This window comes from Labeo rohita, chromosome 10 (genome assembly GCF_022985175.1).
Source record: "Labeo rohita strain BAU-BD-2019 chromosome 10, IGBB_LRoh.1.0, whole genome shotgun sequence".
Taxonomy (NCBI): Eukaryota; Metazoa; Chordata; class Actinopteri; order Cypriniformes; family Cyprinidae; genus Labeo; species Labeo rohita.
The window spans coordinates 16,332,261-16,358,963 of record NC_066878.1 but is presented as its reverse complement, the minus strand read 5'-3'; the positions used below and the strand labels follow the sequence as shown (position 1 = coordinate 16,358,963).

At 39.9% G+C, this 26,703-nt stretch overlaps 2 protein-coding genes across 6 annotated transcripts in view; both read right to left on the bottom strand.

Annotated features, from left to right (window-relative positions):
* Positions 1-1,322: 1,322 nt before the first annotated feature.
* On the bottom strand, positions 1,323-5,541 carry ywhah (tyrosine 3-monooxygenase/tryptophan 5-monooxygenase activation protein, eta polypeptide). Its single transcript, XM_051120529.1, has 2 exons — positions 5,093-5,541; positions 1,323-3,284 (listed from the first exon to the last, which is right to left on the bottom strand). The coding sequence occupies exons 1-2, from the start codon at positions 5,177-5,179 to the stop codon at positions 2,631-2,633; spliced, it is 741 nt and encodes a 246-aa protein (XP_050976486.1). The 5' UTR covers positions 5,180-5,541; the 3' UTR covers positions 1,323-2,630.
* The window catches only part of depdc5 (DEP domain containing 5, GATOR1 subcomplex subunit), a 36,779-nt gene continuing 15,535 nt past the window's right edge, over positions 5,460-26,703 (bottom strand). The window contains exons 25-42 of one of the 5 annotated variants that reach the window (XM_051120508.1): positions 23,339-23,522; positions 20,589-20,746; positions 20,347-20,467; positions 19,403-19,570; positions 19,091-19,322; positions 18,878-19,011; positions 18,566-18,677; positions 17,190-17,252; positions 14,422-14,558; positions 14,251-14,331; positions 14,033-14,165; positions 13,843-13,948; positions 12,043-12,282; positions 10,760-10,929; positions 10,428-10,599; positions 9,049-9,109; positions 8,831-8,913; positions 5,460-8,717 (exon numbers count right to left, since the gene is read on the bottom strand). In XM_051120508.1, coding sequence (XP_050976465.1) covers positions 8,422-8,717; positions 8,831-8,913; positions 9,049-9,109; positions 10,428-10,599; positions 10,760-10,929; positions 12,043-12,282; positions 13,843-13,948; positions 14,033-14,165; positions 14,251-14,331; positions 14,422-14,558; positions 17,190-17,252; positions 18,566-18,677; positions 18,878-19,011; positions 19,091-19,322; positions 19,403-19,570; positions 20,347-20,467; positions 20,589-20,746; positions 23,339-23,522 — 2,651 coding nt within the window. In that variant the 3' untranslated portion in view covers positions 5,460-8,421. The other 4 variants (XM_051120510.1, XM_051120509.1, XM_051120511.1 and 1 more) reach the window with 4 other exon arrangements.

The window sequence follows — 26,703 nt, the reverse complement described above, 5'->3', positions numbered from 1 at the left end:
CTCTAGTTGAGCTCCATGATCATATATGCATCATATATGAAGAAACTTACAGAAGGACAAACATCACTGCAACTCTCCACCAATCTGGTCTTTATGGCGATGAGACCAAACTCAATCCTCTCCTCAGTGACAACACATGAAAACTCACTTGGAATTTGCAAAACAGACCTAAAGGACCTTCAAACTGTGAGACACAAGATTCTCTGGTCTGATGAACCTCAATTCCCAGCATCATGTTTGAAGGAAACCAAGTACTGCTCATCACCTGCAGAGTACCATCCCAAAAGTATAGTATGGAGGTAGCAGCCTCAAGCTGTGAAGCTGTTTTTCAGTGGCAAGAACTGAGGGACTAGTCAGAGTAGAAGGAATCTCAATGCACCAAAATATTGAGATAGCCTTAATGAAAACCCAGTCCAGAGCATTCAGAATCTCAGACTGAGCAGAATGGTTACGTTCCAACAGGACAATGACCCTAAGCACACAGCAAGAGTGGCTTATAGACAACTCTGTGAATGTCCTTGAGTGGCACAATCAAATATTTCTGGAGAAACCTGAAAATGTCAGCCAGCCCCCATCCAAGCTGACAGAGCTTAAGAGTTGAAGAGGTGAGGTGAAGAATGGCAGATAATTGCCAAATGCAGATGTGCAAAGCTTGTCGCATCATATCCTAAAGACTCGAGGGTGTAAAGGTACTTCAACTACGTACTGATTTAAGGGTATGAATACTTATGCAATGTACTTATTTCAATGTTTTAATAAATTTACAAAGTTATCACAAATCTGTTTTTTTGTCATTATGGTGTATGGAGTGTAAATTATGTGGGGAAAATGTAATTTAAAGCAGTCTTAATTTAAAATATGCTGCAACATAACAAAACGTGAAAAAAAAAAATGAAGGGGTATGAATACTTTCGCAACACACTGTATTTAGTTGCATTCCCCCCAAAAAATATTTAAATAAACTTTAAATCAGCGTCATATCCCAACTTTATCTAATGAACACTTATTTTAATTGGTACAATGTGCTTCATAGGAATGATGTAAGCATGAACCTGTAACCTTAAACTAAAACCCTCATTGGGGAATGAACAGGTTGTCTGAAAATACTGTAAGATCATACAGATTTGTCACCACTTCGCCCAAACGTAAAATGGTTATGAACTGTCATGCGATTGTGTTGTGAAAGCAGATTAATTTTGGCTACATACAATCAAGTAATCAATTATTTATGAGTCGCGTGTGTTTGTGTGTGAAATTGTATAAAACAATAATGTGTGTAACCACAATAAAGTTCCAGAAATAGACTGCATTTTGAGAGTTCCCATGGTAAGCAATGTCTTTAATGTCATTCTTACATAACCTTGCATATGTAATCCTAATCAAAAGACTTTTGATCACTGCGTCTCGTAACAGAGTACCGCCCACATTTTGGACAACAACGTGCTGTTGCGAGATCAGCAGATATACACAATTCACAGGGCTAGCAAGGTGTACAAGGTGAGCTCGGGGAACGACAGACAAACACATCTAAGCAGTGATGGAGGTACAGTTTAAAGACAAGTGAAGAAGAACAACGTAATAAGGTGTAACATCAGCACTATACTGTGCCACGTACTCAAGATCTCATCCTGTAATAAGTGTTACAGAGTTTCTACAAAGATCGAGTCCTTACAAGTACACACTAAATAAATGTCACGTGGAGACCAGCAGGCTATCAGCGACTCGTTGCGGGGAGAAAGAAGAGAATCGTATACAGAAAAACAGGTCAAGGACAGGAAGAGAGGAATAGGTTGGGAAAATGAGGGTGGATAAATACCCCTTTTTCACCAAAATGGTCTCAGAACTGGCTTGAGGACTCAACAACTTGTTTATGATTATTTGACTGCAAATTTTGAACATATTAGCACTAAAAATAATCTGAATCAGTGCTATCAAGAGAAATAATTATATTTAATATGCTGTGAATGTTGAGAATACATTTAAATATTCAAATTAATTTCAGTTAGTGTCAGAATTCAATTTATGAATATTTTTTAAAATGCTTTTAGTTTTTAGAATTTTTAAAAGCCATTTGAACAATTTTATTTTTGCTGTCAAATTTTCTGTATGCTAATAATCAATTTGCATGTATGATATTTGTAAATAATTTCATTTCTGTTTGTTTTTGCTTGTGAATTTTACCAGTTGCAGTAAGAACTGCAATTCGTATTAGCATTCAAAATACATCACAAGTGATGCATAAAGAATAAAATGACACTATGCATCAACTGAATGCTTTATATTATAATGAAAGGGGTGCAGTTGTTTTGAGAACTTGGACAAGTGACAACTTGGACAATTATCCAGGTTTGCCATCTCAGAACCGCCTTTTCCGCAATGGAACGGTTCCAGGTACCGGCTTCCTGTTGGTGCAAAAGGGGTAAAAGAGGTGAGAGAGATCTAAAGAGAGGGAAGTGCTGCCCTGAGGAACCAAAAAAGAGCATTGAGGTGTCACAAAGAGACAGGAAAGATGGAATGGAGAAGAAAGAGAGAGAATGAAGGAGCAGACAGAGAGAAATAAGATAGAGCTTCAAAGAAGACAGTGTAGAAGGGACAAACGGGTGCTACTACAGCTAGAAGTGGCCGATCCCTCAGTTATTGGCGTCTCCTCCTTCGCTGTCCTGCTGGTCGCTGGTCCACAGGGTGAGGTTGTCCCGCAGGAGCTGCATGATGAGCGTGGAGTCCTTATAGGAGTCCTCGTTCAGATTGTCCAGGTGGCCGATGGCGTCATCGAAGGCTTCCTTGGCAAGCTGGCAGGCCTGCTCGGGCGCGTTTTGGATCTCGTAGTAGAAGACGGAAAAGTTGAGCGCCAGGCCCAGGCGGATGGGATGGGTGGCCGGCATGCCCTTGCTAATATCGAAAGCTTCTTTGTAGGCGCCTTCGGACGATTCGACGGCAGAGGCCCTCTTTTCGCCGGTGGCCACTTCGGCCAGGTACCGGTAGTAGTCGCCCTTCATCTTCAGGTAGAAGACCTTGCTCTCCACCTGGGTTTCGTCACAGTTCTTGATGAGGTACTGGTCCAGCAGGGTGAGGACGTCTTGGCAAACCGACTCCAGCTCCTTCTCGATGGTCTCTCGGTAGACACGCACCAGTTCCAGCTTCTTCTCGTTGCCATCCGCCGCCGTCTTCTGCTCTATGCTGGATACGACACGCCAAGATGACCGCCGGGCCCCAACTACGTTCTTATAGGCCACCGAAAGGAGGTTACGGTCTTCGTTGGACAATGGCTCATTCAGCTCTGTGACCTGATGGTACAGAAAATCAGATGTTGGGTCAATAAACAATTATAACACGTTTGGAATTGGAACTTTATGATGTACAAAAGGTGTCCAGACCAAAATCTGTGATTTGAAAGCATTTGAAAGACAACGGATAAGACAATATTCGGCTGAGATACAACTATTTGAAAATCTGCAATCTGAAGTGGTAAAAAAATTAAATATTGAGAAAACCACCTTTAAAGTTGTCCAAATTAAGTTCTTAGCAATGCATATTACTAATCAAGTATTAAGTTTTGATATATTTACAGTAGGAAATCTTAATATCCTAACGTTTTTAGGCATAAAATAAAAATTTATCATTTTGACCCACACAATGTATTGTTGGCTATTGCTACAAATATATCCGTGCTACTTATGACTGGTTTTGTGGTTCAGGGCTGCATATGTAATAATATTAATGAAAAAGTTCGCTAATACAATTTTAAATGGTGATATATTGCATATACGTCAATGTGAAACCTGAACAGTTATGTAAACATCATGATTAGTAGATGAGGATTGTTATGAATAATCGTAAGAGATTTTATTCTCAACCTCTCCGTTTTTAGTCAAAATATTTTTTATGCACCGACCTCCATTATGTTTTAGAACTGTATTAATCACCATCACTTCTCCAGGTCTGAAAGACACCATTTAAAAATTCCCATTCCCATGATATTTACAGGTTTTCCATCATCATAGGAACCCTTTACTGAAGATGCCAATGTCAAACAGTCAAAGTGGCACAAAAATGACTGTATCTAATTAAATCAAACAGGTGATTAGAGTGATGTTGCTTACATTAATTCAGAAACGATAAAAATATTGTAGAAATCAGCTGTGTCCTATTTGACCCACGCTGACTGACAGACTGACTGACTGACTTTCATCCTTTGTGCTCGGATGTCAAACCAGACAGCTGATGCGGAACTGCTGGGTCAAATATTGCGCTTTATTTCACCTGACGACAATTAAATACGAGGTGATAAAACAATATAAGATTGTTGGACTATAAAAGAGCGTTTCTAAATTAAAATACAGCTCTGCTGTTGTTTTTTAATCTATTTGCTTGGAGATACGGATGCACAATGGATGTGGCTGAGGGAGTCATAGCGCCGCCCTTGTTCATCCACTGTAAAGACTGACATACACGATACAGAACCGAAACCTACAATTTATTAGCCTTATGTCGCAACAGCCGTCGCGTTTTTGTCCGTTGATTATTTATTATAATATACCATAATGTTTAAATGCATAACAGTTGTTTTACAGCGATTAAAGGAAACAGATTGAAATATTTTCATTGTTTTCCTAACCCTCATGTCGTTTTACACCCGCATGCTTTTTTTTCTTTACAGAAAACAAAACGAGGTTGAGCGAAATTTACTGACTGACAGTAACCATTCACTTTCACTGCATCTGTTTTCCATACAATGAAAGTGAATGGAGACAGGCTGTCATTCTGTCTAACATCTCTCTTTGTGTGAACAAAGTAAGCTATAGTGGTTTGCAGTGACATGAAGGTGAATAAATTCTAACAGGATTTCCATTTTAAGTGAACTGTCCCTTTAACACCATATTTTATATATAACAAAGACGTCCTGCTGGTGACAAAGGCGAGAGCCTCTTCAATGGCATAAACTAGAAATGTACCTTTATTTGAGCATTCTTTAAAATATATTAATCTAACAGACACACACACACACAAACACAAATGCATACATGTTATATTGAAGTTGTTAATATACATGCAATGAATTGCATGTAACGTTATATTAATAAAAATGACCCACCAGCTTCATCGCGGAGGCCATGTCATCGTAGCGCTCCGCCTGCTCCGCCAGACGGGCTCTTTGGATCAGTTGTTCCCTATCAGCCATCCTCTCTGGTCAAAGGCTGTCGGTTCGCACCGGGTTCGGTCGCTTCTCAGCAGAACACACTGGTTGTGTGAGAGAGAGAGAGAGAAAGAGAGAGAGGGGGAACGCGCGCTCCGGTCAGCACACAGGGCGCGAGCAGAATCTGGAGCAGCCGCGCACGTGAGGGTGGAACGGCGAGCCAAAGGGTTGAAGGTGCAGATTTGTATTTTTCTGTACGTCTATGTATTTTTCGTAGCGCTTTCGTTCCCCTCCCAGCCCTCTATGTCCTCCGAGTTTCGCCTGGTTCTTTTTCGTTTTTTTCTGTCGTCTTGTGGGGTGCTGCTGCTGCTGCTGCTGCAAGCGTCCTGTCAATCCCAGCGAACAGGGTGGAGGGGGAGTTGGAGGGGGGGTGCGCGCACTCGCTCTATTTCACGATGACGTCATTTTCTAAAAATAGCCGCATGCCCTGCAGCCGCGCACCTGCGCAGTGAGGTTTGCTGCATTGTTCAATGCAGCTGCACAGCGCGCGTGCGCGCGATAAGCAACTCTTCCGCATTCAAATGAAGCGATGCTTCTGTCTGTCCCAAGACTTACGATTAAAGGATAATGGCATGCATGGACATGCCTCCTTAACAATGACTGAACACACAAAATGCATGGACTGGAGTGGACAGATGCTCTTTGCAGTTCATTCCTGGCACTGGCTGATGTCCCTGCAGTTACTGCATTATAACAATGGGGCTAAATTGGATCAATCTGACCTTGGGGATAATGTAAATTTAAAAAAAAAACAATATAATAGACCTTTAATTTTGTTGAAGTAGTCATGTCCCTAACTTATTTGTCTTTGATGAAGGTGCATGACAGTTATAACCATTAGCATAACCAATCTTAACTCCTGTTCAACAGCTTTGCAATAGCAAAACATTTTGTCCAACTTTAAACATAAGGCCGGGCTTGTACAAATGCACATCCATGGGACCAAGATTTTGAATAAAATATAGCTGCAAGCAGCAATTACCGGGGTTCAAGCGTTTTAAGGACTTAATAATTATAGACATTTCAAGATGGTTTTACCCCTAAAAGGCTGAAAAATCATAAATAAAATCACTACAAATATTATTTAATGATTTATCACTTTTGACAAGTACGCAGCACTGGTCCAAAAGTAATATGGTGTGGTTAACTAGGAGTGACAATGACACACATAATTTGGTGCCAATATACCAACCAATTGCAGAGAAACCGCTCACTCCTTTACTTATGAATGCAGGGTTTGTACAGATACTGTAAAATAAAATTCCAGGACTTTCAAGGACTTTTCAAGCACTCCTTTTTTTGTTTTCAAGGACTTTAGTCAGAGATCTCATTTACGGTTTGATGTTTTCTACTTTTTAAGAAAAAAAATCCAAAAAAAAAAAAAAAAAAATCTGCGAAAATGCTCCAAAGTTCCAATCTGAATCAAATGATTTGTGATCGCTCCAAAGTCCCGATCTGAATAATGATTCGTGAACCATCATCTCAGATCAGGACTCGGGTGCGGATTGCGAGTCATGCAATCATCTGAAGTTTCGATCTAAATCAAATGATTTGCGATTCATGACTTGAGGTTCCAAACTAATTTATTCGCAATATGCAAAGTTCCAATCTAAGTCAAATGATTCGCAAACCCGCTCCGAAGTCCTGATCTAAATCAAATAAATTTGTGATACGCGATCTGAAGGCAAGATTTGAATCAAATGATTTGTTTTACGCGATCCAACTGGAGTAAAAAAAGTTTGAATCAATCAGAGTGGTTCTGGCTTAAATGATTCACTCAGTTAATTTGTTTTTTCTGTTCCTCTTCTTGTGTCTTCAGCCATGTTTACACGAAACTGTCAGTACTACTGGTGTAGCTTAATAGTTTTATGACATGAAATAGTCTGAAATAGTCAAAACAAGTATGACTTTTTTTTTTTTAAATTTGCGTGAAAAGATGTGCTTATTAAAAAAAAAAATCAACACTTATTACATAGATAACTTGTCTTTCAATAATTCAAACACTTTTCGAGTACCTTTTCAGGAATATTGCACTTTTTAAGGTTTTTCCAGGCCTTAAATATCAAAAAGTCAATTCAAGCACTTTAAGCACCTTGCACGAACTCTGTGAATGGGAGAAACTGCAACATGGCAGAATAGTCCCGCCTTCTAAATGAAAGAGTCAATTACTGATTGGTAAAGTCATTGCATCACTGCAGCGACCGTTAGAAGCTCTGGTTCCGGCGCCAATGGCTGGTTTAGCCTGAAAAATAAGTTTTTACACACTATTTAAGCATAGGAAACAACATTCATGGGGCAGTTCCTTTCACGTTTTGTTGCTGATTTAAAATATGTAATTTAATTGTGAGTTCAGGTTGGTCTTGTATGAGCTGCCCGGAGGTGTTGCAAATATGGCCGCTGAGTAAACAGACTTTCCTTGAAAGGGGCTTTGGAAAGAGCCTTCTCCTGAACACTAGGTGGCACTATATTGAAACTGTGCAGGTAACCTCAGGACATGGTTGTCATAACAAACTCCATGTTTGGTCAGAATGTCTATTTTGCCGAGATCTTTGTCAAATTCATTTGTGCGTTATTTCAGAATGGTTGAGTCTGTCAAAAAGCTTTTGATAGCTTTTTGTTAGGACCATCTGAAGCGTTTCACGTTTAAACCCCTAAAAATGTGCTATATTTAAGAATTTTTTGCTGAACTCCACCCACTTTGGTTACTGTTGCTTGCTCACTTTTACAGAATTAATGCCAACTCTGATCAGTCAGCTGAAACGAGAAGTCTCATTTGAAAGCAACTGCAATTGATCACATTAGTATTTAGTGCATGGAACTAACGTTTCAACAAAATCTTACAGTGTTTCTCTGAAATGTCCACTGAAAACCCTGTAGAGACACAAGGCTTCCATTGACAGAGAAAAGCTTGTATAATAACATGGAGGACAAAAACAGATCTAAGGCACTGGTTAGTAATGTTTTTAAGATGAGGCCTAGCAGTAATCAACAAATTGATCCTATTATGTACAATTTGCTGAGGACCTACCGTTCACTCAAACCTAGTAAAAACTGATGGCTTCAGGACATTGCAGGTGCATGTACAGACACTCTGAAAACGTATGACTCATCCATTTGAGTGTTTGATGATGAGGCTGTTTGCTTTATTTCTCTCTGATTAGATGATAGCAGCAGTGCATTAGCTCTTAAAGCAGAGGCACACATTGCCTTTCCTCCACTGTCTTTTCTCAAGGGGCACTGGCGTTCATTTTCTCCACACAACTTTCCCAAAAGGTCACCAGTCGATTGTCCTTGTTGGCACAAAAGTCTGTGAAATCCCGCAGCAGGCGGTCGGCCAGTTTCTCGTCCCCCAGCACGCCAGTCCTCCAGGCTTTGGTTAGCATGGTGTTGTACGCCCAATTGTAGCCCACTCGCTCCTCAGAACCAAACAGGCTCTGATTGGCAGAGGTAGCGGAGTTACGGCGGCGCCGCTGTCCACTAGAGTATTTCCTTTTTGAGTAAGGTAGCTGAAGAAAAACTGTACCTGGATAAAGAGATGAACATTCCTGAGCGATAACAACAGAGCAAGATGAAGAGATGGACAGAATAAGAAAAAAAGTAATGCTAGTAGTTTATATCATTCATAAAAGCACGTACCTGTTACATGGATGTATTGAGGTTTGTTCTCTGATGGAAAGTTAAAAGCTGATGCTGAGAACTTGTCTTGAACAAAGCCAAATCTTCAACGAAACACAGGAAGTTGTTTTAGTATGGAAAAACACACCTTGATAAACAAATTTAACTAGAAATACACTACATGCATTCAAATCACTAACCCTAACTTTGAGAAACTGAATATTCTATGCTTTCCTTACCTGGAGAGTATGGCCTCCTGAAACAACTGCATTCTGTCCCAGTATGTCTCTGGCTCAAACCCTAAATGAGTACAGCAGTGACGTAATGGAGGATATCGTAATTTTACTTAACATAAAATGACAAAAGCAATTCCACAAGATATTGAGACAAATTCTGTTAAAGAATCCATCCAAGATTTTAATCATAAATAGTTTACATACACCTTGCAGAATCTGGAAAATGTTAATTATTTGACCAAAATAAGAAGAATCATACAAAATGTATGTTATTATAATTTATTTTTTAGTACTGACCTGAATATGATATTTAACATAAAAGATGTTAACATATCCTGAAGAGGTTCAAACATATCCTGAAGAGGTTAACTTCAAAAGGTTACATATGCTTGATTCTTAACATTGTGTTGTTACATGAATGATCCACAGCTGTGTTTTTTGTTTAGTGATAGTTGTTCACGAGTCCCTTGTTTGTCCTGAACAGTTAAACTGCATGCTGTTCTTCAGAATAATCCTTTAGGTCCCACAAATTCTTTGTTTTTCAGCATTTTTGTGTATTTGAACCCTTTCCAACAATGACTGTATGATTTTGAGATCCATCTTTTCACACTGAGGAGAACTCTCATATGCAACTATTACAAAATGTTCAAATGCTCACTGGTGCTTCAGCAGGAAACACAAAACACTAAGAGCCAGGGGGTGAAAACTTTTTGAATTTAAAGATTAGGGTAAATGTAACATATTTTGTCCTCTGAGAAACATGCAAGTATCCTCTGTAGCTTCTGAAGGCCAGTACTAAATTAAAAAAATAGATGATATTTAGGCAAAATAAGAAGAAAGTACACATCTTCATTCTGTTCAAAAGTTTTCATCCCCTGGCTCTTAATACATTGCGTTTCCTTCTGGAGTATCAGTGAGCGTTTGAACCTTCTGTAATAGTTGCATATGAGTCCCTCAGTTGAAAAGATGAATCTCAACATCATACAGTCATTGTAGGAAAAAACAAATTTGTGGAAACTTAAGGATTTTTCTGAAGAACAGCAGGCAGTTTAACTGTTCAGGACAAACAAGGGACTCATGAACAACTAACTATATGCGTTTCGTAAAATCTTTCCTATTTTGAACATTAATAATGAACATTTTGCAGATTCTGCAAGGTGTATGCAAACTTTTGACCTCAACTGTATTCAAAAGTCTTTAAATACCAAAATAGAATATTTACCTAATATTTGTGCATTATGAGTATCTAAGATATTAAAGTGTCAGCTTAGCAATGTGCAAAAGCCAAACAGAGCCAATGTATTTAATCAACATCAAATTAGTGGATTTTAAGACATCTATAACCATCACACCATTCGGTGAGTTACTTTTTCTGTCCTCACCCTCAAACAGGTTATCACAGCCCTCCTTTAGCAGGCACTGGATATTTAGGGGGATAAACAATTGGGCACGGAGAGGGTCACCATATAGGTATGATGACAAAGCAAAGGGCACCTCCAGCACAGGCACAAGCAGGAATCCGCAAGATGCTGCCTTTCTGTGCCAGCCTTGCACCTACGAAAGAAGAGTCGTTATGTTTGTGCCCTTAGTGGATAGTAGTTAACTACAAGTATCTAGTTGACCATGGTCGACAGTCCTCAATATGAAAAAAATGTCATCCAGAAACTCGTCACCTCTTCAAGGATTTTTTAAAATATGCTCATCCTATGCTCACCATTTCAAAGAGTACAGCTGCAGTAACAGCCATCCAGTGCAGCTTGATTTCAAAGGCAGCGCTGAGGGAGAAGTTGCCATGGTAATAGCAACTGCACCATTCAGTCCGATCACTGCGATTGTTCACATCAACGTCCAAGGTGACTGTTTTCTGCTCTGGAACCGTGGCAGCTGAGAGGGGAGGGGCAAAAACAGAGCGAGAAAGATAGAGAGAGTAGAAATTGCCAAAAGGATGAAATGACAAAGAGGTCAGACAGAGTTATTAAGAACTTTAATGGGTCAATGGAGAGTAATTGTGATAAAAGAGTTTATGGCAGTTAATGCTCATGACATCTGAAACAAAAACTGAGAATGAATTGAAGTAATGATTCTGAGATCCAGAAGATTTTTCATCATGCAGTGTATTAAAGGCATGATGTATGAAGCTTTTATGGCAGGAAAACACTGACAGCTGAGTGCACTGGTACAGTAAGCAAAATCAGACAGGCAATGGGTTGGCAGAAAAGCTTTGCTCAGGTTTGGGAACAATGCAGGAACATCATTCATCCAGCGGGAACAGGACAGATGGAGGAGAGCAGGAAGAACCCATACCACAGCACTACTGGACCACAGCCACTACTTCACCACAGCATGCACTACTGGTGTATAAGACATCATTATGGCCCACCCAACACAGCGGTTTGATTGGTATATTGGGGCATCAGTCCATGCTCTGATTCGAACAGCTTGCAAAGCAATTTGTATGCTGATTGGGTAGAATACATGTAACCACGCCATTTGGAGAGTGCATGTACCATCACGCGCTTGATGGCTAACGGAAGAATTGCAATCACTGTCTATATTAGTTAGAAAGGGAATCATGAAGTCATCGACGTGATTGGGGCATTGTGGGAATGAACAGGGTGAACTAAAGGTGGACTAGTTTTCTATAATAGCATGCAGTCCTGGAATGGAGAAGAGTCACACAAAGTCAGACGATTAAAATTTCTTGAAGAAAATGGTTGGATCAAAAGCTTGACTTGGTGTTTTCTGAGAAGAATATTATGTTGCATAGTCATTAAGTGATGTTGTTGATCTTGTTAGTTGAGTTGAGAAAGTATCCAACTGCGCATTGATGTTGGGTTGACTAGTAGATGGCATAGATGGAATCTGAATGCTTTAGTAATGAGAAGAAATGATTTGACTTTGTGTGACTCATTCATTCAACTAGCCTTCCAGAACGTTCAAGGGAGGGAGTACGGCATACTGCCACCGCTGCTCTGGGGCAGAGCCGGCTGTGTGTACCTAGCAGTGCGGCAGCTTGGCTGCGTCCTCCGAAGCTGCGGCTGAAGGAGCTATGCCTACTTGCGTATGAGGCTGGCCGGCTGGGCAACCAGGGCAGCAGGAAGGCAGGTAAGTCACAGGGCCGACGTTCCTCCATAACAAAGGCCACCTCAAACCACTTTCTCTGGAACAGGGCGAAGTCCTCCAAAGCTGCAGCAGACCATACACTGCCTCCACCTGGGGGAAGCTGAGTCGTAGGGGCTGCAGGGAATAGAGGTCTATTTTAATGGAGGGCAAAAGCACCAAGACACCAATAGTACTGCAGACAGTATTGCTTATGGATCCTGCAACCTGAACACTGATATCAGTTAAAATCAATGGAGGAGTAGTATTACTGTTTTGGTGGTTTCTAGTAGGTGATCCTACACTGCTGCAGTATTACTTTGGATCACTAGGCGCGTTTCCATTAAATATAAAAAAAAAAAAAAAATACCTTTGGCAATATTTTATAAATGTCAAAAAAGAAGTATTGCGAAAGGACTTTGTTTCCATTAACCAATGTTATGCAACTAAAACGTAATTTTTCAAAAGTCATTTCAATGGATTTTGGTGAGATTTTGACGGATTTTGGCTAGTGCTACTGTATTAGCCATTATATTTAATCAACCGAGGCGTATGCATTTATCTTTATAGAAACAGCACGGAGAGCTGCTTCTAGAACGTGCCTCGGCACAGCTGGTATAAACACAAGCATTGACTAAAGTGGCCGCGATCAGCTCCGATGTCAGAGCTGCAGATGTGTGAAGAGTATTCTAGGCATTAATGTTAGCGAAAGTGTTTCTTGGAGGTTATAGTACATTGAAGAATGATCATATGATTTATTTACATACGCCATGTGACCTGTAAATGCAAAAACATGTTTCCATTGCAGTTTCACAAAATATCCTTTTTTCGAATTGCCTGACAAACCACCTCATGCAAGCATAAAAACTTATTTGCGATATATGGGCATTTTTTTGAAAGTGACGCATTTCCATTAGGCAACCTACACTTCAGAAACTTGGGCCCTGTCCCAAATCGCACCCTAAACCCTTGCGGTCCACATTTTCATAACGTAATGCCGCTTAGACTGCTGGGTAGAAGTCTGCCACAGAGCTCACCTCAGCGTGGCCTCGGCAGAAGAGCAACCTTCTGAAAGGTAAAAAGATGAATGGGACACTCTACTGTTTCGTGGACTTAACAGACACGGTCACACAGTGGCCATTATAAGTCCGCAAGAGCGTAAATGCACATAAAGGGCCAGATTTACTTTCAGCTTGCGCTAGCACAAACCCTGTCAGGATTTACTAAATACACGCGGTATGAAAAATTGGCGTTAAAAAAGCCTTGGACACAGGTATTTTTTTGTGACTCACCTTACTGAATATGCATTTGTATGAATGTCCCTTTTGATTTGGTAAATTTATGGAAGGGGAGTATTCAAATTAATCACATAACGTGATTTACTAAGATTTGTGCTCGTCAATTCACTGGTATTTGTGGCATTATTTAACTCCCAAAAAAATGTCTTAAAGCAGGAATTAATTTGCACTGTTCTTGGTAGATTGCACTGGTCATTATGGAAATGAGATGTTGTGTCTGTGTTCTTTAATGTGCACCTTTTCAGTAATTCACCCGCAGAATTTTCCCCTCCCATCGGCGCTTTTATGGAATTGCACTCTAATGATACTAATTGAGTACATCTGGCCCAATCTGTGCCATTTGGGACAGGGCGTTGGCAACCCCTAGCCCAGTAATCTTGACAGTCAAGTCAACTCTTACCCTTCTCGTTGTCTTTGTCGACAATCCGGTAGAGGTAGAACCCATAGACAAACGTTCGCATGGCATCACCAGAGGCATGAACAATTAGACCTTCATCCAGCATTTTCTACAGGGGTATCATAGAGATGATCATTTTTTAAATACAAAAACAGACTACTGTGGCTACTACAGACTACTTCCGCAATTTTACCTGCATGATTTCTACTGCAATACCCTGTGTTGCAACATTCTCCACAGTGCTGATCAGCCAATGTACAACCTCAGCACTGACAAAGCAGTTAGGAGGCAGGCCCCTCTGCTCTGGCAAAAGCTGCACTCCAGTGCTGCAAGCACAGGAAGTCAATTTCTATCACACATGGGTGACATAATAGAAGACTAATAAATAATTAAGGATTCAAAGACTCTCACGTGGGATGCTTAATGGCTTCCAGGATCTCCATTAGTGTGGAAGATGAGGAAAGACTCAATCCACTGGACCCTGACTGCCCGCTGTAATGCGACATGAAAGTGGAACTTTTTGACTTAAATATATAGGAAGCCATGTTCTGACAATTGGAATAAGGTAAGACTCTCTCTTACCCAGTCTCTGCACCAGTGCCTGGGGTTTGGTCTCCTGTGGCTTGGGATGTAGCTGATGGTCTCTCTCCTGGTTGGTTGCCTCCTTTGTCCGACAACCCACTCTCAGTGTGATTTGCTGGAACCTGTTCAGCTGGCAACTGAGGAACCCAGTGGGAATGTGTCAAGATATCTTCATGCAAACAACTTTATATAACAGCACTACACAGGACTAACAAGGGGTGCAAAATGTTGAGATATCTTCATGCTATCTGCAAATGTTGACTAGCAAGAATGCATCTTACATAGAAATATCTGGTACTTGGCTATTTGGTGTTGTCAAAAGTACAGACCGCAAAACCATTCGGTATTGCAATTTAAAAACATCTATTTCCCGCTAACATTTGAGCGGTGTTGAGTGGGTTCTTAAACACTGCTGATTGACCATAGTGCTCATGCGCTCAACAAATATCAAGCGTAGCGTTAGTTCTGGCAGGTCATGTTAGTCAAGCTTGCATCAGCTGACTCTCAGCTGATCCATGTCTTCCTATAGGAATATGACGCCTATTTCCGCTTCCTATATAAGGTCCTTAAGTATTTTCAGCAACTTTCACATTGTTCAATAGCTAATGACCCTCCTCCATCCCCAACTCCTCCTCTAATCCAGTCAGAATTTGGCCTTCTGATTCTCTTTTCAATCAGACTCATTTCTGATGTCAATCATCTTTGACACTCACACAGATGCACACAGGAGCGTTTGTAAGCCGCGACTATCAGCAGATCTGTCTATGAGCAGATATATTAAAGGAGACGTTAACTTCCAGAACAAAAACTTACAGATAATGTACTCACTCCCTTGTCATCCAAGATGTTCATGTCTTTCTTTCTTCAGTCGTAAAGAAATTATGTTTTTTGAGGAAAACATTTCAGCATTTTTTCTCCATATAATGGACTGATATGGTGCCCCAATTTTGAACTTTCAAAATGCAGTTTAAATGCGGCTTCAAACGATCCCAAATGGAGGAAGAAGGGTCTTATCTAGCGAAACGATCAGTTATTTTAATTAAAAAAAATACAATTTAAACGCTTTTTAACCTCAAACGCTCGTCTTGTCTTGCTCTCCCTGAACTCTGTGTATTCTGGTTTAAAAAAAAAAGTTAGTGTATGTCAAAAAACTCCAATTGGATTTTCTCCCTAAAATTCAAAAATCATTTCAAAATCATCCTACATCGCTGCAGAAGTACCGACCCAGTCTTTGCAAAGTGAACATGCAAAGATCAAACACCCTTAACAAAAAAAACAAAACAAAGTTTAGGCAGAGCAAGACAAGGCGAGCATTTGACATTAAAAAGTATATAAATTGCTTTTTTTTTAATGAAAATAACCAATTGTTTCGCTAGATAAGACCCTTCTTCCTTGGCTGGGATCATTTACAACTGCATTTGGGATTATTTGAAACCGCCTTTAAACTGCATTTTGGAAGTTCAAACATGGGGCACCATTGAAGTCCACTATATGAAGAAAAATCCTGAAATGTCTTCCTCTAAAAACATAATTTCTTTATGGCTGAAGAAAGAAATCAATATCTTGGATGACAAAGGGGTGAGTACATTATCTGTAAGTTTTTGTTCTGGAAGTGAACTTCTCCATTAAGGGATTCGCTGATAGACGCAGCTTTCAAACACTCCTGTGTGCTTCTGTGTGAGTGCTCGGTGAAGAGCGTGAACACGTCGCATACACAAGTTCATTAAGTCAACAGCGTTCAAATGTTAATGGGAAATCGACGTTTTTAAAATTACTGTACCGAATGGTATCGTGGTCCATACTTTTGACAACACTACTGTCTACACAAAATGTCTACCAGTTTCTTTGATGTTGTCTTCATCACCTCTCTTCATAAACAACTTTGACATTATTTAAATGATTTACCACTTTATAGCATGCTTGTCGATTACTGTGGTATCATGAGGTATCATAGTTCTAGGAACTTTGACGTTATGGGAACTAGTCAGCAGGATGGTAAATATGTTTACATGGCTACAAAGGTCAGGTAACCGGTGTTTCGTATATGAAATCAGCATACACTTACGTCACAGGTATTTCCTATAGAACTGTTTTAGACCCTACTCTGAAGTTAATTTCTAATTTGGAGCTAATTTGGTTCCCCCAAACTGAGTTCCTAGAACTAAAACTGTTCCAAGTTCCAGCGGTGCGTACACACCAAAAAGTGGGTATTTCCACCAATACCTATAGGAACTATGAAAAGCTTCTTCCGATGCAAAATATCATGTCGTTAAAAAAAGGAAACTTGCTTTACTTGTTGGTCAGATGGCCTCTTCCCATCTGCTCCTGGCCAGAATTAGCTGCTATGTAGAACAGTTGCTGTATGCCGCTAGACAAAAATCTGGCTACGTGAGATTAGCAGTACTCTGAATGAGCACAGGATGTGAAGTGAGATTAAATGAAAAGTGTACATGCATTCTTCTACTGGCCAACAGGAGTGGTGCAGTCTAACACTACAGTAGAACTCATAGTGGTTAAGATGTTAAATGAAGTGAACCTAATAGTGCTTTTGCATTTTGTTGTATTAAGTATGGATACGCAGACAAACAGGAATGTCTCGTATTTTCACTCTGACTACAAAAACACCAGATAGAAACATCAACCTTCACATTTTACTGCTAGTGAGAGGTTGGACAAGTACACAGGCATGCACACATGGTTTAAACTCAGACACGCGCATTGCGAGAGACAGGCGGCTTTCACAGAGCAGAGAGAGGGCAGTGACTGACCTGAGAGTGACAGATGTAGGAGGAACGTGGACTACGAATAAAGTCCAAAATGAAGGCAGCATCCTGTCAGCATATTAGGAGGAAAACACCAGAAAGAGAGAAAATAACCCCCAGGGATCAGAGCAAGAACAAGGCAGTAATGGAAGAGCAAGAGGCAAAGGTCAAAAGAGGCAAGGAAGGAGCAATAAAACAAACCCACTGAAAATAATATCCATGATTCAATACCAAGACAACAGGAAGACATAAAGAACTACTAGAGATGTAAATTGATTAAAAATGCTGAACTGTATTAATGACGCTAAACGCAACTAATCACATATTTAACCCTGTGGCATTTTATAATTGAATTTCTTTTCATTCTGTTTCAAATACTGTGATCAGTCTTTGAAGGATAAGTACACTTCCAAAACAAAGATTCACATATAATTTACTCACCCCCTTGTCATCCAAGATGTTCATGTCTTTCTTTCTTCAGTCGTAAAGAAATTATGTTTTTTGAGGAAAAAATGTAGCATTTTTCTCCATATAATGGGCTGATATGGTGCCCCGATTTTGAACTTCCAAAATGCAGTTTAAATGCGGCTTCAAACAATCCCAAATGCGGTTGTAAACGATCCCAGCTGAGAAAGAAGGGTCTTATTTAGCATAATGATTGGTTATTTTCATAAAAATAATACAATTTATATACTTTTTTAATGACAAACGTTCATCTTGTCTTACTCTGCCTGGACTGTTTTTGTTCTGGTTCATGCCAGGGTATGTCAAAAAACCCCCATCTCATGTTCTCCCTCAACTTCGAAATTGTCCTATATCGCTGTTTTACCTGATTTGTTGAGGGTGTTTGATCTTCTTTACATGTTCACTTTGCAAAGACTGGGTCAGTACTTCTTTGTAGAATGATTTTGAAATTATTTTTTAAGTTGAGGGAGAAAATACGATTGGAGTTTTTCGACATACCCAGAATACACAGAGTTCAGGGAGAGCAAGGCAAGATCGTTTACAACTGCATTTGGGATCGTTTGAAGCTGCATTTAAACTGCATTTTGGAAATTCAAACTCGGGGCATCATAGCAGTCCATTATATGGAGAAAACTGCTGATATGTTTTCCTCAAAAAACATAATTTCTTTACGACTGAAGAAAGAAAGACATCTTGGATGACAAGGGGGTGAGTACATTATATGTGAATCTTTGTTTTGGAAGTGGACTTCTCCTTTAAACCAAGCAGACAAAGGTGAAAAATTGAAGCCAGCAAGCAATAAACATTGTACAAATACAATGGCTCTCTTCCCCACACAAAAAGCACAAAGAGGCACACAGGAAGCTAGAAACTAGACAACAGCACAGTCCCTTCGGCTGTCTGCCTTGGGCTCTCACCTTACGGGGGCTATCGACATAGGTGGTTGTTAGGGCAACGCTGGCAGCTTCACTGAAAGGTCCACATGATTTCCCACCATGCTGAGCAGCAAGCTGCTGCTCTTCTAAACTCCTGCAGATCAAAGACATCTCACTAGCATTGGAAAAAAGTCTGGAATCTCTGGCATTTTATAAAACCCTTACCATATGCAGCACTAGATAAAAGCCCAAATCTCTATGTCTCTGGCACGCACAAGCACTTGTTTCTTATTGACGTAGCACTGCAGTATGGTATTTTATTGGGTTTCCCGATATCTTCCTGCACAAACTCACTTCTGTGTCTGATCCAGCTCCAGAAGTGCAGAGAGGGCAGAGGTGCCCTTTTTCCCCACAGGGGGCGCTATAGGCTCCGGGTTGTGGGATGAGAGGGCTCCTGTGACCTGGAGGCCTTTAATGGTAGCTCCTTTCTGTAAAAAACAGAGCAATTGTTATTTTATCACCCTGATGGGAGGTTCATTAGTGCTTATCCCGAAGTTGTGTACTCACACGGATAATTCGATCAGATCGGTGACGGCGGCGAATCCTGTTCAGGCCTTCCAAAAAGCGAATAAATCCGTCCAAAAGAGACCAGTCCCCAGAGCCAGAGAGGCCATCCCGCCCTGCCCCCATTCCCTCCCCATACACGTCCCAGTGACCCTCACCATCCGCCACTCGCCTGGCTCCGCCCGCTGGCAGCAGCAAGAAGCGTGTGCGCCAAAACTTCAGAGAGTCGATAAGACTGTGGAAGAGAGAGGAATGGGATCTTATGGGGATCTGCCTATGTAGGTTTTGTGTCAGAGTGCTAGTAAAGCCACTTGCCTGAAGTCCTCTGAGCCGGCAGAGCAGATGTACTGGTCCAGATAGTTCCATTTGTACTCCTCCAGCCGCTCGTGGCTGAACTCCACCCAGAATGGCAGGAAGTGGGCATCTGCATGTGGAGGGCACAGATTGTAGCTGTACTGAATCTGTGTGGATTCATAGGGATACCTACAGACACAAAACACACTTGTGGGCATTCCTAGAAGAACAAATTACATGAGACTGAGGGTGTGTTCACACTTGCCATGTTTGGTTCGAATAAAACTAACTCTGGTGCAACTGCTCTGTTAGTATTCACACCAGGAAGTCCGCTAGTTCACTTGCTTTGGTCTGGACCAAACACAATGTTAATTTTTTTTATTTGGCGTGGGCATCTTTTGGGCAGGTGTGATAACAACAATCGCACTCGGTTGCAGACAAAACAACCGTACCAAGACCTAGCTAAGTGGTCCTAGTGGTCTCGGTCTGGTTTTAGGCCTGGCTTTCCAGACCAAAGCAAATGAACTATGAATAAATTATTTCCTGGTGTGACTACACCTTTGAACGCGTATCCAAACCCTGGTTTGCACCAAACAAGTGGAAATTGAAATAATGGAACTCTGATGCGGTTCGAACGAAATATGAATGTAACAAGGACCAAATACTTCTGAACAAACCAAAAACAGGAAGTAATGACCAGATGCAATGTTATGCGATATGTTTTCTTGAATAGAACAAGTGGTGCATCCAAAACAAAATGAGCAGAGGGCAAATGTGCAGCAACAATTCAACCTGACCAATTAGGTTGTGAACATATCACTATGCCTTTAGGTTTGTTGTCAAAAATGTCAGTGTGAATGCTAAGCGAACCAGGACCAAATGTATCATTTTCCTTTTTGGTCCGGACCAAACGAACCATACTACAAGTGTGAACACACCCTGAATGACTACAAACATAAACTGACTTTGGGAGGTAGCGGGTGACGGTAATGATCTTATCTTTAAGGCAGACTTTATGAAAGGTTCTCCCCATACTGAGCCAGTAAATGCTCTCCTCCTCCTCTGGTTTACGTCGAGACACCAGCCCTGAAAAGCACACCTTTAAATCTCTCACCACAATGGACCATGATTTATAACAGGAAGGCAAGTCTATTTTTCAAAATTCACGTAGTACGCAGAGCTGCGGGGCATCCAGCAGGGGATGTACCTCGGGAATAAAGGGGGCTGCTGCTGAGGGGCGGGGCTATAGCCGGCTGTGGCTTCCTATTAGGCTGTACAATGATCTGGTAGCCCTGCATCAGTCGTTGACAGATGAACTCTTCAAACACCTGATGGGCCGACATCACTGGAGATTCATCGTCACGTCTACAGAAGATGGAGTGTATTCATTTTGGATTAAGATCTTCAATATACACAAAATCACAAATGAGGTTTAAAAGTCTCAGAATACTTGTGAAAACATTTTTCTAGGCACACAAACATTCTCAGTGTTTCATGGGTGTAGGCAGGTGCTAAAGTGTTCTCTTGGTGCAAATTTCTTGTTTTAGTTCTTGGATTGGTGGAGATTTCTTTGTAACATCGTGAATAACAGTTTAACAGTAACAAACATAATTTATTTAAATAGCTAAAAGAATGGGAGGTGAGGCATTAAAGCGGTCACATTAGGCGATTTCATGTTCTACTTTGTCTGTGGAGCGTACAAGCGGTTTGTGCATGTATAAGATCTGTAAAGTAGCAAAGAATAAACTCTCAGAACTAAAGAGATATCCTTTTTAAAAGTTAAGACTCATCCAAGCCTCCCTAAAACGCCTCATTCAAACATGGCCTCACAAATCTACATCCCTGTGTGGACAGATTTGCATAACACCACTCAAATGTATACTCAAAGAAAGAAGGCGTAACTTATTTTAGTATGATTGCCACCGCTGCCGCCATGACGCGGAGATGCTGTGTTTCATTGTGAAAGCAAAACTACTTTGTTTGACCTTCCAAAAGAGGACACAAGAAATCAGAGGTTAAGATGCATTTACAACACTGTTCCAGCACAGTACAACCTAAATATTCGCATATGTGCAGCGTATTTTACAGAGGACTGTTTCCTGAACCTGTTTCTAAAAAGTGGGGCAATTCCAACTTGCAAGGACAGAGTGGCACTTCTGTATGTTTGTTTTCATATTTAATAAATGTGCTACTGACTATTCAAACACGAGTTTTGAGCAGTGTAGATTAGCGCTTGTTTTTCGTTTCTACAATCAGAAATACAGACATGGTTTTATGTTTACATCTGTTGTACCCACTGCGGCACAGCGCGACACAACACAATGCAACGCATAAGTAGGGGTGTAGCGATACATGTATTCATACCGAACCGTTGTGCTCTTGTATCCTACCTCTCTCATTCGGCACAAATCCAAAAATTTCCACAATATTTTCATATTTGTGATGTATCTAAATGCTAAAATATGATTTCTTATATAAATTATAGACTTTGTACTTCAGTCGCGTTCCAATGGTGACAGAATGAGGTGGGCGCGCTGATGTTTAGTTCACTGTATTTTATTTTGATAAAGTAACGTTAACGTTATCTACTGCACTGTCAAGTTAGCAATGGTGGAAGCCTGGAACTTACATTTTGTGTGTGTGTGCGCCGGCGCGATTACTTAAACTGTTTCCTTATACCAGCAAAATCAACTTAAAACACTGTCATTTATTGTCTTATTAATAATGCATCACTGTAAAAGGTCTTTTGTAAAATAAAGAAAACAAATAGAATGTGGCTTTCTGCCATTTGAGTTTCCTTTCTGTCACAAAAATGAACTGAAACTCAGCATATATAGGCTACGTTACGTGTGACACTGTTTTTTCCCTTGTTTATCTGTTAACTAAATCAAATATATTTCAAATATTTATTCCTTGTATGTATATATGTACTGCAGATTATATATATGTATAACATTATAATTTGATATAATATTTAGTATTTTCACATCTAGGTAAAAAAAAAAAATTGTAATGTGTACTACAGTCTGTTCAAAATAAATGAAAAGAAATGAACCGTGACATCTGTGTACCGTTACACCCCTAATAATAAGACGTTAGAATCGGTCATTATGTCCCCACTGCATGCAACAAATGCCTTGTTTATAACGGGTGTCAGTATTGCTTTGGAAGCTGATATTCCAGATATGGTAAGGGGCGTGGCACTTCTGTCACATGCTTGAGGTATTTGGCCAATCACAATGCACTGGATAGCTGGTCAATCAGAGTACACTGCACTTTTCAGAACAATGAGCTTTGTAAAAAAATGGCGCGTTTAAGAAAGGCGGGGCAGAGAGGACCAACAATAATGTACGGTATGTGAAAAATAATGTGTTTTTTGGAACCTTAAACAACATGAACACATTGCATTACAACAAATACACAAAATTATGTTCTTTTTAGCAACATCACATGACCCCTTTAAAAAAAGCAAATACCATTGATTAAAAACCTTGTAGCTCACAGTAGGTTCGTCTTTAAAGGTTTAAAATCTACAGTTAAAATCGGTTGTCCTATGGAAAAAAATGAATGTTTTTACTTCTAGAAGCCAATTGTTGCACTCTATAACAGCCAGTAGCCGATATATACACTGTCTAGCCAAAAAAAAAACAAAAAAAACACTGTCTGGATTTAAATAAGTTTATAATTTAAAATTAAATAATTTGTGCACAAAGAAAATTGCAGGGTCAGAAAACTCTTGGATTTCATCAAAAATATCCTAATTTGTGTTTTGAAGATGAACAAATGTCATACAGGTTCAAAACCACATGAGGGTGAGTAACTGATGACAAAATTTGTTTATTTAAATCCAAACAGTGATTTTTCTTGGCCAGGCAGTGTCTAGACTACCTACAAATAGGGCAAAAAACAGAAAGCAGTTTTTTACCCTGTACCACCCAACCCCTAATGTGTTTGTACCTCTCCATGTCAGTGTGTGGCAGCAGGTCATAGCATCCCTCGGTGTAGTCATTCTGCAGGGTTTGGCGGTCGGGAAAGTAATCGGTCGTGAGGGGGAGGCAGGCGGGAGTGGTGAGGGACTTCCAGTCCACCCCGACCGTGCAGCAAAAACTAGGCACTGTCGGAGGGGCAGACAGCAGCAGGACTTCAGGAGCACCCCCATCACACACACAGAGCGTCCCACAGCGCATCACACGTAGACACACGCACCACATGGATGCAACAGACCGCATTCGTACACATTCACACGTAAGGCCCGATTGAAAATTAGCAGACAGATTGAGAGAGAAAGAGGCAGTAGAAGAGAGGGTGAACAGTTTCAGGCAGACAGACACATACCAACACGCAGAACAAAGGAGAAAGAGAAAGTGGGAAAAGAAAAAGGAGTGTGTTACCATCATTGTCATAATTGAACTGAAATTACAGTGAACGCTACGTGCAAAATTAACATGCACTAAAGGCACTGTGAGCATCGTGACATCACTGATGAGTAATAAGTGTGAACGGCCATCTGTACAAACACACAATTGGCAGAAAAGACAACCAGTACTTGTAGCATTCAGGCAAGGCATGCGTTGGCACTGTGATTTTACATATTTGTGATTGGTGATTTTATTGAGGTTACAAAGCTTGTGAGTGGGAGGGAACTGAAGTTTGATACTTGATTAGAGAGAAAAGGGAATTTTGGAAATAGAGGAATCCCCGGGGAAACATGGTATAGAGAGAAAGCCAGAAATCCCTTTAAAATCTGAGGAATTCACTGAATGAATTGCGCCTATTGCTTGAAATGCTTTTTAGCACCTGATTCGGTAATTACCACCGTTTTCCTGTCAGCTATGTTTGCTAGATGCGTCTTATTTGTGAATATTACTAACCAATTAGCATGCTAGCTTAGCCTACACCCTAATCAAACATGCATTTAATTCTTATTTTCACTATTATCACTAGTCAATTAGTGTGCCATCTTATCCTACATCTTTTATACTCTAATGGAATAAATATTCAGTTCTTATTTGTGAATATTAATAGCCAATTAACATGCTAGCTTAGCCTACACCTTTTACACTGCAATGAAACAAATGTTCAGTTCTTATTTGTGAATATGACTAGCCAATTAGCATGCTACCTTGGCCAACACCCTTTACAACTAAACGGAATAAATAATCAATTCGTATTTGTGAATATCACTAGCTGATTAACATGCTAGCTTAGCATACACTTTTAAACCCCAATAGAATTGAAATATTCTATTCTTATTTGTAAATATCAATAGCCGATTAGCTTGCTAGCTTAGCATACACCATTTACATCCTTACAGTACAAATGTTCAACTCTGAATATCACTAGCTGATTAGCATGCTAGCTTAGCCTTTACCTTTCACACCTTAATGGTACAAATGTTCGATTTTATTTGTGAACATCACTAGCCGATTAACAGGTTAGCTTAGCATACACCCTTTACATCCTTACGGTACAAATGTTCAACTCTGAATATCACTAGCTGATTAGCATGCTAGCTTAGCATACACTTTTAAACCCCAATAGAATTGAAGTGTTCTATTCTTATTTGTAAATATCACTAGCCGATTAGCATGCTAGCTTATCCTATACGTTTTACACCCTAATGGTACAAATGTTCGATTCTATTTGTGAATATCACTAGCCGATTAGCATGCTAGCTTAGCACACACCCTTTACAACCTATTGGAACAAATAATCAATTTGTATTTGTGAATATCTCTGATTAGCGTGCTAGCTTAGCCTACACACTTTACAACCTAATGGTACAAATGTTCTATTCTTATTTGTAAATATCACTAGCCGATTAACATGTTAGCTTAGCCTACACCTTTTACATTCCTATGGTACAAATGTTCAACTCTGAATATCACTAGCTGATTAGCATGTTAGCTTAGCCTACACCTTTTACATTCCTATGGTACAAATGTTCAACTCTGAATATCACTAGCTGATTAGCATGCTAGCTTAGCATACACTTTTAAACCCCAATAGAATTGAAGTGTTCTATTCTTATTTGTAAATATCACTAGCCGATTAGCATGCTAGCTTATCCTATACGTTTTACACCCTAAAGGTACAAATGTTCGATTCTATTTGTATATATAACTAGCCGATTAGCATGCTAGCTTAGCCTACACCTTTTACATTCCTATGGTACAAATGTTTAACTCTGAATATCACTAGCCGATTAGCATGCTAGCTTAGCCTACACCTTTCACACCCTAATGGTACAAATGTTTGATTCTATTTGTGAATATCAATAGCCGATTAGCATGCTAGCTTAGCATACACTTTTAAACCCCAATAGAATTGAAGTGTTCTATTCTTATTTGTAAATATCAACAGCCGATTAGCATGCTAGCTTAGCATACACCTTTTACATCCTTATGGTACAAATGTTCAACTCTGAATATCACTAGCTGATTAGCATGTTAGCTTAGCATACACTTTTAAACCCCAATAGAACTGAAGTGTTCAATTCTTATTTGTAAATATCAATAGCCGATTAGCTTGCTAGCTTATCCTATACCTTTTACACCCTAATGGTACAAATGTTCGATTCTATTTGTATATATAACTAGCCGATTAGCATGCTAGCTTAGCATACACCTTTTACATCCTTACGGTACAAATGTTCAACTCTGAATATCACTAGCTGATTAGCATGCTAGCTTAGCACACACTTTTAAACCCCAATAGAATTGAAGTGTTCTATTCTTATTTGTAAATATCACTAGCCGATTAGCATGCTAGCTTATCCTATACGTTTTACACCCTAATGGTACAAATGTTCGATTCTATTTGTGAATATCACTAGCCGATTAGCATGCTAGCTTATCCTATACGTTTTACACCCTAATGGTACAATTTTCGATTCTATTTGTATATATAACTAGCCGATTAGCATGCTAGCTTAGCATACACCTTTTACATCCTTACGGTACAAATGTTCAACTCTGAATATCACTAGCTGATTAGCATGCTAGCTTAGCACACACTTTTAAACCCCAATAGAATTGAAGTGTTCTATTCTTATTTGTGAATATCACTAGCCGATTAGCATGCTAGCTTAGCATACACCCTTTACAACCTATTGGAACAAATAATCAATTTGTATTTGTGAATATCTCTGATTAGCGTGCTAGCTTAGCCTACACACTTTACAACCTAATGGTACAAATGTTCTATTCTTATTTGTAAATATCACTAGCCGATTAACATGTTAGCTTAGCCTACACCTTTTACATTCCTATGGTACAAATGTTCAACTCTGAATATCACTAGCTGATTAGCATGCTAGCTTA

Bases quoted from the DNA above. Each gene is read 5' to 3' on its own strand.
- ywhah (XM_051120529.1), bottom strand. From the start codon at position 5,179: ATGGCTGATAGGGAACAACTGATCCAAAGAGCCCGTCTGGCGGAGCAG. The intron at 3,285-5,092 runs GTGGGTCATTTT...CTGTACCATCAG, and splicing joins TGGCCTCCGCGATGAAGCTG to GTCACAGAGCTGAATGAGCC.